General features: G+C 39.1%; 1 protein-coding gene across 2 annotated transcripts; it reads right to left on the bottom strand.

Moving 5' to 3' along the window:
* Nucleotides 1-427: 427 nt before the first annotated feature.
* NGDN (neuroguidin) lies at nucleotides 428-7,399 on the bottom strand. Of its 2 annotated transcripts, none has more exons than XM_016120553.2 (11): nucleotides 7,348-7,399; nucleotides 6,949-7,008; nucleotides 6,242-6,313; nucleotides 3,263-3,400; nucleotides 2,932-3,016; nucleotides 2,793-2,845; nucleotides 2,422-2,542; nucleotides 2,148-2,316; nucleotides 1,238-1,394; nucleotides 1,032-1,089; nucleotides 428-601 (listed from the first exon to the last, which is right to left on the bottom strand). In XM_016120553.2, the coding sequence occupies exons 1-11, from the start codon at nucleotides 7,357-7,359 to the stop codon at nucleotides 582-584; spliced, it is 945 nt and encodes a 314-aa protein (XP_015976039.1). In that variant the 5' UTR covers nucleotides 7,360-7,399; the 3' UTR covers nucleotides 428-581. The 2 variants fall into 2 exon arrangements, with proteins under 2 accessions (XP_015976039.1, XP_036095325.1); XM_036239432.1 differs by lacking the exon at nucleotides 7,348-7,399 and adding an exon at nucleotides 7,209-7,265.
* Nucleotides 7,400-10,156: the final 2,757 nt, after the last annotated feature.

A 10,156-nucleotide genomic window follows, 5' to 3' on the forward strand; every position in this document is an offset into this window, starting at 1 on the left:
ATTAATTCTATTTTAGAAACAAAAGAAAAAACATTCAGAGAAGTGGAGATAAGAGTGACTCTCGCTGATGAGGAAAGGTTCTTCTATCTAGCTTTTGATTTTAGTCAAGCCCCAAAGGAGGTTTTTTGAACCACTAATGCCACCTGGTGGCTGGTAATATACATTAATGAAACTTAAAATCCATATAGTTTGGATTATATAGGAACTTGGCACAACAGTGAGTTGGAAGAGTCGATTATATTACTGTAATCTCTCGATTTTTTTTTTTGTTAAATGACCAATTTCTAGTTTCTATTATCGAAGAAAACTATATAAAACCAAACTTTTCCCACTCTCCCAAAAGTTTCAGCTTTCTCTTTTATCGCCCTCACCAAAAATACCCCACACCCAGCGACTGAGTCATACAATACATGTGCGTGAAACGGGCTTCAATTGATAAATAAAATCAATTTTATTAATAAAGATCTTTCCATGTTCAGAGTAAACAATCACTGCATTCCAAGGAGGAAAAAACCCACATACAGTGAAATCAGAAGTATCCCCAGATGACAAAAAACATATATAAATATGTATACCCATAATCACCGCCGCCTCCGAAAACCTGAAAGGAAGGGAAACCAAGAATGAGGCAAAGGAAAGTTGGAAAAGCTGAAAGGACGGAACAAAAAGACATCTAGAGAGAACGGCTCAATAGGGGTAGGTCCCCCTGGCAGTACTCTATATCCTTCAGGGACAAAAGACCAGAAGTAGGAAGAAACCTTCAAGTGATATGTTAATAGTTCTATTTAAAGAGCCAAACAGGAGCTTTCAGACCTTAGAGTAAAAATCTAGCAATCTCTTTTGTGAGTGATGCTGATTTCCAGCTTGGGAAAGAAGAAAAATAAAAGCCCACTTCTAAAGAGATTAATGCCAGTATGGAAAAGACACTGTAGGGGTTGGTAAGATCTAGGATAGCAAATCCAGAGAGCTGGCATCCCAATTCATACTCCCCACCCTGCATTTGATCACTTAAGTGCTAGCCATTCACTGACCTTTTTTCTTCCGACCTTTCTTAGGTATCTTTTTCCGCTTCTTAATAGGATTCTGATCCTGGAAACAGATGGGGAAGTGAAAAAATGGTCATGCACTTTCAAGTGTTAATATCCCTCCCCAAGCTTCTCATGGTTACAGGCCCCACAAACAACTGGCTGAAAGCATAAGAGTCACCCCCCACCACTGTATCAAGATGATACCTCACCTCATCAAGATGAGGGGTTCCTCCTGTCAAAGCACTGATGTCACTGAAGTGTGTGAGGGAATGAAGCTGTGAGCTCATGACATTTGCTCGTTTTCGACGTCCTTTCTCTCGCTTACTGACACTTAAACGCACCATCATGCTCTCCTCATAGTTAATCCTGCCAGAGTAACAAAGACACTGTTTTCAGCATGCTCAGTCCCTAGGAAATAAAGCTGCAGCCAAGAACCTGGGCCCAAGTATTTATTCACCCCTTATTCAAACAGTTCAAGAAATTTCAGAGCAGGTGACTACTGAATACTGGATGAGGACATATGGGATAACCAATTCTGAGCTTCCTCAAGAAAATGTTCCTTGTGCTAGAATTTCCCTCCTCCTTAGAAATGAACTCACAGCCCATCCCCAGACATAGTTCAACTATTATATCAGGAAATTCTTATATTTCAGCTCCATAAACAGGATTCCCTACATGGGCCCTTTCACTCAAATCTATCAACTGTACAGATTGCCACATGGGCAAAGTTGATGAGTCTGTATTCAAGTTACAATCACTTTTCTACTTCTCTTCCCTAAATTTATCTAGCATTCTCAACTGCATTATAAAAACCTGCCTAAAAGTGAGAGCCATGATAGTGAAATATAGAATGTTAAAGTCCTACTAGGTAGAACTGCATATATTCTTCTTCATATAGCATTTGCTCATCCTAAACAGTTGGGGGGGAAAAGGCATTTTTTTCCTAGTTCTTATTCTGTACTTCAAACCCCTAATTCTTAGAAAGTGTCATTCTGAGTTTTTCACTCCGTTTTCTATATAATGTGGGTTCTCTTGGTACCAGACTTAATCATATTCATCCAAAACACAAGGACAGATCTCTACAGCATAGAAAACAATATCTAACTGCAAGGCTCAGACCTGTGTTGATCTTCCTGACTCTGGCGAGTAACATGAGGATGCCGAGCATCACGGATTTCCTCTGGAGCATCTGAGTACTGCTCCTTAAGTTCACGAATGACAGAGCTGCTCAATGCCCGCTTCTTGGCTCGTTCTAGGCGCTTCTTCTCCCGCTCAGCCTCCGTTTCATCTATGTAATCAAAATTGGCAAGGGTTAGCCCAGAACAGAGAAAAGAAGAGAAACACAATTGAGAAACACAATTCATGCTGAGGAGACAGTAGCCACAGTTCATACCATAATGTACTGGAACCAAGCGTGGTGGAACATATTTCTTAACTGCTCCATTTGCAGATTTCTTCCCTGAAGCCCCAGACTGGACTTCCTCTGCTTCATCCTCCTCCTCCTCAGAGCTCAACTACAAAAATAATATAATGTCCACAAACTCAGGAAGTGTTAGTTGAACAAGTGATTAGAGAAACCAAAGCTGCAGTACCTTGGAGAGGTAAGAATATAAACAAAAGGGAGATGGGAGAATCTCATACTCAACATTCTAAGGCACAAGCTAGAACAGACTGTAATAAGAGAATCCCAGGAGATCCAGAATCACCATGAGGCTAATTCAGGATTAGATTTCTCAAGAAAACCAGGATAACACCACTCCTTACCTTGCTCATCATATTGCTGGGATGAGGCTTAAAACGGAGTGGGTCATTCTCACCTGAAACATAAAAAAACCCAAGAGATTTTACAAGATTTGGGACTTTACAACAGTTCCCACCTAACCTTACAGCTTCTCCCACTTACTGAGGCTTCCTGTCACTGCAGTCTTGACCAATTTGTCAATCTGATACTTCAGTTTTTGGTCCAAGGGACGAAGTTTTTCCAAAACCTGTAACATGATTAAAAACGCTTATATTCCCTTTGCAAAACTGAGCACACACCAGATTCCTCAAATTAAGTTGCCAGATAAAAAAACTAAAATATGCACAAAGTAGAGCAAATAAAGAGATTATTTTTTTCATTTGGTTTCCTCACTTAAACATGAGGACATCCACTTAAATAAAAGCTACTATGTGACAGTCCTGAAGTTCAGGGTTTGGAAACCTAGAACTCTAAGATGTCAAATGCTTGATACCGTGCGAATCTCCACCAGTCTCAAAATTGCAGCATGTCCCTGAAGAGACCCTCCTGAGGCTTTGTCCAGGATGAGATGGCTCAAATCCATAAGGTACATGAGTAGTAGCTGGTCTTTCACTTCTAAGAGGCTGAGACCCTGAGTTGAACAAAAACAGTAAGAGATGTGAATTCAGTTTTAGCCAGAGAATCAGGAGGATAGCCTAGGACAAACAGGATAATTTTTCCAAGTTCAAGTTTTTCTCAATCAATTCATGTAAGGGTACATGGATGAGTCTCAAGACAGTGGTTGTACCTAAAACAGTCACAGAGAAAACTATGCTAATGTAAGAGGAGAAAAGCTCAGAGCATTATTAGAATACAATAAGAGCAAGGAAATCAATCAAGTATCCTCCAAAATGACTATAGCAGGGTTTCTCAACCTCAGAGCTATTGACATTTGGGGTTAGATAATTCTTTGTTGTGGAGTGCTGTCCAGACACTAGAGGATGTTCAGGATCACCCTTGGTCTCTACCCGCTGATGCTCCTTCAAGTTGTGACAGTCAAAAATGTCTCCATGTGGTGCTGAATTTTAAACTAATTTAATCAAAACAATCACTTATTTTTATCTCCATTCAATAGAATTACATGATATAGATAAAAATAATCTATACATACTGACATAATTCCTGTCATACTAACTTAATTCCATGTCAACATACTTTCTACACTACATAGAAAGTGTGTATAATATGGTTTCAACAAAAGGGAGGGGTGTATGATGTACGCATTTTGTACATATAGGAAAATGTCTGGAAAATAGCACACAATTAATGACTGGAGATTGAGATGAGAAAAAGGAAGAAATGGAATGCTTGTACTAGGAAACTTTTTCCATCGAGCACATATGTAGTACCTTTATTTTTTAAATAGTGATGCCGGTTAACGAAGTTCACTGTCAAGTGTACAATTCAACGGTAAGGCAGATATCTATTGCGTTGTGTATTCACCGCCCATAGTTAGATTTCTGTCACCTCATATTTGACCTCTTTTATCCCATCCTACCTCCCCTGTATTACCTTTATAATAAATCTCAAAAATGTACCCTAGTGGATATACCAAAACAGCGATTATGTTGGTATTTAATTGTCTTGTGTTTTTACGTATCTTCCAAACTTCCTAAAATTAAAAGTTTATTATATTTACAGGTAGAAAGTCAAGCAAATATGTTTTTTTTTTAAACAAAAGAAAGTAACATCTGTAGGCACTGACTTGCTATAGTTACTCTTAAAAAAAAAAAAAAAAAAAAAAGTCACTGTTGCATAATGAAACTGAAAAAGTCCACAGCCTTGAGAAGACATATCAGACAAGTTAAATACTCTGCCCAAGATTACAGAGTAATAGTAGAGCGGGGATTCGAACTCGGTCTGACTCCAACACCTCAGACCTGGGTATCTTTAAACCAACACATTTAGCTATTAAGATCAGCATTAGTGTATTATAGGAGGAGAATAAAAAGATTTAAAGACAGACGAGCTGAGTATAAATTTTGAATTAGGCATTTAGTAGTCAAATATTGGGTAAATCACTTAACCTTATAACATCAGGCTCATCTGTATAATATTTCCTTCCTGTGCCAAAGAGTAATTACAAGTCTCAAAAAAGACAACATGGAAGCACTTTGCAACCCATAAAACATCTAGTAAAAGTCTTTGGTCATGAATAATAAGCTAATAAATATCTGTTCGATGAATAAACGAATATAGTGATCTAAAATACATGCTGGCAACCCATCTCAAAAAGGCATTAAAACGGAGCAAAGCAAGGTACTCAGAATAAAGAAAGCCAAGAATTTGAGAAGTAGGTTCTTCTGACATGCTTGGGCACTGTGAAGTGCAAAATGGGTTATAAGAACATGAGAGAAACACAAAGGAAGAAAAAGCAAAGGTAAAAAGAAATTAGAGAATATAAAAATAAACAAGAACAAAACTGAATGACAAGAAAGAAAAGGCAAAAAGAGAATATATTAAAAATGCTGTTAGCTACCTTTCTAAAGCACAAACCTCCTGTAAATCCCACGCTTAAAAGTCCTTCAATGATTCTTATTATCCTCATGTAACGATTTTTAAATTTTTGTTGACCTATGGAATGTTTTGTTTAAACAACATCTTAGGAGAAAAGCTCAATATATATAACAGATAACATCAGAGTTTTCCAGTTTAAATAAGTATGAAGGATCCAGAGCCCTCTGACTATACTGCCCCACACTCAATGATCCAAGTTCTGTAAGACCTTAACTTGAAAACTACCGTATTTCAATTTTAAGATGCAGTGTTTTTATATTCTGACATCTCTGAAGTCAGGGTGCATCTTTTGATCAAAAAGATGGTCGTATCTTATAAATTAGGTCATAGATTAACAAGCAGCATTTTTTCTTAGTGTTTACAAAATGAGTGTTATGTCCCCAATTACAGATCTTAATAGATTAGATGAAATGCAATAGAGACTACTCAGTTGACAAGACTTTTCACAGAGTGACTACTGTTCCAATCTTATTTCCTACCCCTAACACATATGCTCACACAAAATGTACATTCAACAACACTAAATGACTTACCCCCTTTTCCAGAATATCACCATGCTTTCAGGCCTTTGTGCTTTTGCACCTGCTGTTTCCTTCTGTCCCTATGACTCCTGTTTATTCTTCGCAATCCTGTTACCTCTTCTAAGAAGTCTTTCCTGACCTTCACTGCTCCTCTGGCAATTATTTTTCTCTCTCCTTGACTTACACAGCACTAATTAGGACTCTGCAACCTATCTGCTACTGCTTATACCTACTGTTTTGATCTATCTTCTCCACAAGACCTCTGCACAGAAACTGGACTTATTCATCTTTAAAGCTCCAACACTTAGGACATACAAGACACTCGATTAATCTATAATGAAAGAACTGTTGAGAACATCCAGTCAGGGGATGCTTACTCTTAAAATATGTCTTACCTTCTCTGTAGGATAGGCTCTAGCTTGAACCTTTTTTGTCAGAGCTTGAACTTGTGCAGTTACAGCCATCACCTGAAATTAGTCCAAATAAAACAGGTGACTAGAATACATCAAGTGATCTCTGTAAATTGTGAAGGATAAAATATAAAAAATGCCACCTAAAAATTATCTGAAGCACTATCCAACAAACAGTACTATCTTCTTTTTAGTTCTGGGAAAGTATAGGAGAAATGATTCCTAATACTTCTTCAAAAGGTAGAAAAAACTTTTCACCTCTTTTTAAAGCTAAAGAAACCATCTTACCAAACCAGAGGGAGGCAATGAGGGCTGAGACAGTGGTGACCCGGGGCAGGGACCAAAACCATCAGTAGTCGTTAACTTGCAATGCGTACAACTACGTGAATGTATATTAGCTGGGCACCCAAAGGGCAAATCACATCACCGTCCCCAGCATCGACTTCCTTAGCTATAAAAATAAAGGAAATTAATTGAGATGGTTTCTTTTTTGAGGTTTCTATGTTCCTTTGGACGCAGAAATCAATTACTTTTAATTGTAGCCTAAAAAAATTTTTCACCAAATCATTTACTTCTTGTGGTATTTGGTAGCATTCAAATATACACCCCCAAGTCACCAAGTCTGGAAGTGAGGCACACAAAGTTAAAACCAATCCGTGATTAATCTATCCCAAAGGGGTGACATTACTCACCTGCTCCTGGAGGTTTTTCAAAAGTGCCACGGCACTTGGTAAGTCTGTCTCCAGCACCTCCTATAAAAAGAAAAGTAAGGAAAAGCCACTCTTTCTTAAGAATTATGAGAAGACCGGACGTCTGAGATGGAATAGCCCCCAATCCCCTTCGGACACCCCAGACTTCCGGCCCTTCCCATGCCGGTGAACAAGCAGCCAGTCCCTCAAGTTACTTAAAAGAAGCAGTAACTCTAGCCCCGTCTCCCTACTGCTGCTTTTACCCCGCTGGGCCAAGAAGATCGCCCCCCTGAAGCTACTATCATCACCACTCTTCCCTCGCGCCAATAATTTGCTTCGAGCCACTGAGGTGAAAGGAAACGTCCACGACGGCAAGCCGAGAAAGAACCCACACACACTTACCGGCGCCGCCATCTTCACAAAGCCCGCCCCTTCCGGAGCCTTACTTCCTGGTTAATAGATTGGATACACAACCGTCTCTTGCAAATCTAAGCCAATAGAAATACGGGACCTCTAACTTCCGCCCTGAACAGGATGTACGAGAGGCGGGGCTGGATCCATCCAATGGAATAGAAGAACTGGCTAAATTCGTCAGATTTAGGAGGCGAGCTAATGACGTAAAGATACTCTTGGAAAGAAGCATGTAATTGAGTGGAATGATTGAAACTAAACCAATAAAAACTGGGAAAGTGATTGATTGACAGTTAGGGAGGCCCAATGGAAAAAAAGAGTTAGTGGAGCAAACAGAGACCTTATTGGCTCCCGGATGCCGCAGTACCCAGTCTTTTCACGACTCTTCCCTTATAGGGCCTCAATCGGCCGCTAGGTGGCAGGCCTCAGCTTTGTTCTGAGGAGGGGACCACGTTGTGCATCCACCGTCGCCGCCTGCTGCTCCAAAGCGGGCCAAGCCAGTTTCCTTACAGATCTTTAGACTCCAAGACCTTTGGATCGACTTTCTGACGGTACTCCCGTGGACTAATGAGCTTTGTTCATCTGTAAAGAAGAGAGTTGAGCCAGAGAAGCCCAGAGCCAGGGTTTAGACACGGGCAACCAGGGTACTAGTCCTCGTCGTGCGCACCAGAGGGGCGCTGCGCAAAGACCCCCCAGGTGCCGCCCCAGTACTCCTCACTCCTACCAGTTTGGGGACGTGAAAGGGAGTACCTTTTACAAATAAGGTAGCGAATTCAGATTTACGTGACTTGCGCTTGGTCACACAGGTCCACAACAGAACTTGGTTCAAACTCAGCCTATGCATATTTCGTTATGTCCTACCTCTGATCTTCTCAATACTTTCAAATCTGTCAACTCACTCCTGCTTCTCACAGGTAAAGTCAGTCAAATGGATATTGTTCCCATCATCTGCCTTAGGAAATATGCACTGCAAGGGCAAAATGAATTTGTTCTGTAAATGCAGAGTGGACTTAGGACTAGAAATCAAGTCACCTGACTTGGCGATGACTTCTGGAATTAAGGAAGGAATAATCCCCCATATCTCAGCAGCCACAATGGGAAAATCCTGGTTTCTAAATCATTTGTTGAACTCGGGGAGAAGGCAGGAGGTATCCAGTCCCCGTGCCTCTGCTGCTAACATTTATTTGCTGCTTCCGGCCCAGTATGGAAGCTGAAGGTGTTTTAACAGCCTGCTCAGTAAACAATAGTTTTTGTACTATTTATTAGGATTTTTTTAATGAAAAATTTCTATTTCAACATAAATTCTCATACTCGTTTAGTTAGGTCACAAGCTTTTCCTTAGAACTTAGAAGCTTTTAGTCTGTTCATATGCATTATATCAGTGAAAACAAATTGCACTGCCTTGTTTCGTTCGTTTTTGATTATTAAATACTTGTCACCCCTTTTGTTACAAGAAAATCTTGGAGTTAACAAGCACAGTAAATATTTGTAAAACTCTTCCAGGATTTAACCAACAAGTATTGGCAAAGACCACAAGACCATTAACTTTATTGCTTTCTATTTCAACAGTTCCATAAACTGACAGTCATTCATAACGTTTGCACACATATACTTAGTTAATTTTTAACAGCTTTATTGAGATTTAATAAACATACCATATAATTCGCCCATTTAAAGCACATGATTCAGTGATTTTTAATATATTCACTGAATTGTGCAAATATCGCCACAATCAATTTTAGAACAGTTTTATCACCCCCTAAAAAAATGTGCCCATTAGACGTTACTCCCCCTTTTTCCCCAATGCCCACCCCGCCCCAGTCCTAGCCAACCACTAATCTTTGTGGTCCTATATATTTGCCTACTTTGGGCATTTCATAAAAATGGAATTATACAGTATGTGGCGCTTTCACTTAGCATAATGTTTTCAAGGTTTGTCAATGCTGTAGCATATATCAGTACTTTATTCATTTTTATTGCTGAATCATGGCATGGATATGCCACATTTTATCCATTCATCAGTTGATGGACATTTAAGTTGTTACCACTTTTGGGCTATTGTGAATAGTGTTATGAACATTTGTATACAAGTTTTCCTGGAGACGGATGTTTTCATTTCTCTTAGGGATATATCTAGGAGTGGAGTTGTTGGGTCATATGGTGACTCTGTTAAACCATTTGAAGGACTGCTAGACTGTTTTCCAAAGAGGATGCACCATTCTACATTCCCACCAGCAGTGAATGAGGGTTCCAAGTTCTCCATATCCTTGCCAACACTTGTTATAATCTGTCTTCTTAATTATAGCCACCATAGTGAGTATGAAATAGTAACTCATTGAGATATTGATTTGCATTTCCCTAATAGCTAATGATGTTGAGCATCTTTTCATGTGTCTATGGGCCATTCGTATACCTTCTTTGAAGAAATGTCTATTCATGTCATTTGTCCATTTTTTAATGGGGTTATTTGGTTGTAAGAATTCTTTGTATATTCTTGATACAAGTCTCTTATCAGAATATATGATTTGTAAATATTTTCTCCCATTCTGTGGGTCATCTTTTAACTTGCTTGATGTGTATCATTAGTATCATTTGAAGTACAAAAGTTTTTAATTTTGATGAAGTCCAATTTTCTTTGGTTGCTTGTGCTTTAGGTGCCATACCTAAGAAACCATTGCTTATACAAGATTATGAAGCTTTGTGCTTATGTTTTATACTAACAGTTTAGCTTTTACATTTAGGTCTTTGATCCATGTTGAGTTAATTTATGTGTATGGTATGATAATAGGGGTTCACATTC

The sequence above is a fragment of the Rousettus aegyptiacus genome, unplaced genomic scaffold (assembly GCF_014176215.1).
Source record: "Rousettus aegyptiacus isolate mRouAeg1 unplaced genomic scaffold, mRouAeg1.p scaffold_m13_p_3, whole genome shotgun sequence".
NCBI classification, from domain to species: Eukaryota; Metazoa; Chordata; class Mammalia; order Chiroptera; family Pteropodidae; genus Rousettus; species Rousettus aegyptiacus.

Excerpts from the sequence above, each read along its gene's own strand:
- NGDN (XM_036239432.1), bottom strand. The coding sequence starts at position 7,250 with ATGATAGTAGCTTCAGGGGGGCGATCTTCTTGGCCCAGCGGG. Across the intron at positions 3,401-6,241 it reads GAGCCTATCCTACAGAGAAG|GGTCTCAGCCTCTTAGAAGT; the intron begins GTAAGACATATT and ends TGTTCAACTCAG. Across the intron at positions 1,090-1,237 it reads GAACCCCTCATCTTGATGAG|GATCAGAATCCTATTAAGAA; the intron begins GTGAGGTATCAT and ends ATCTGTTTCCAG.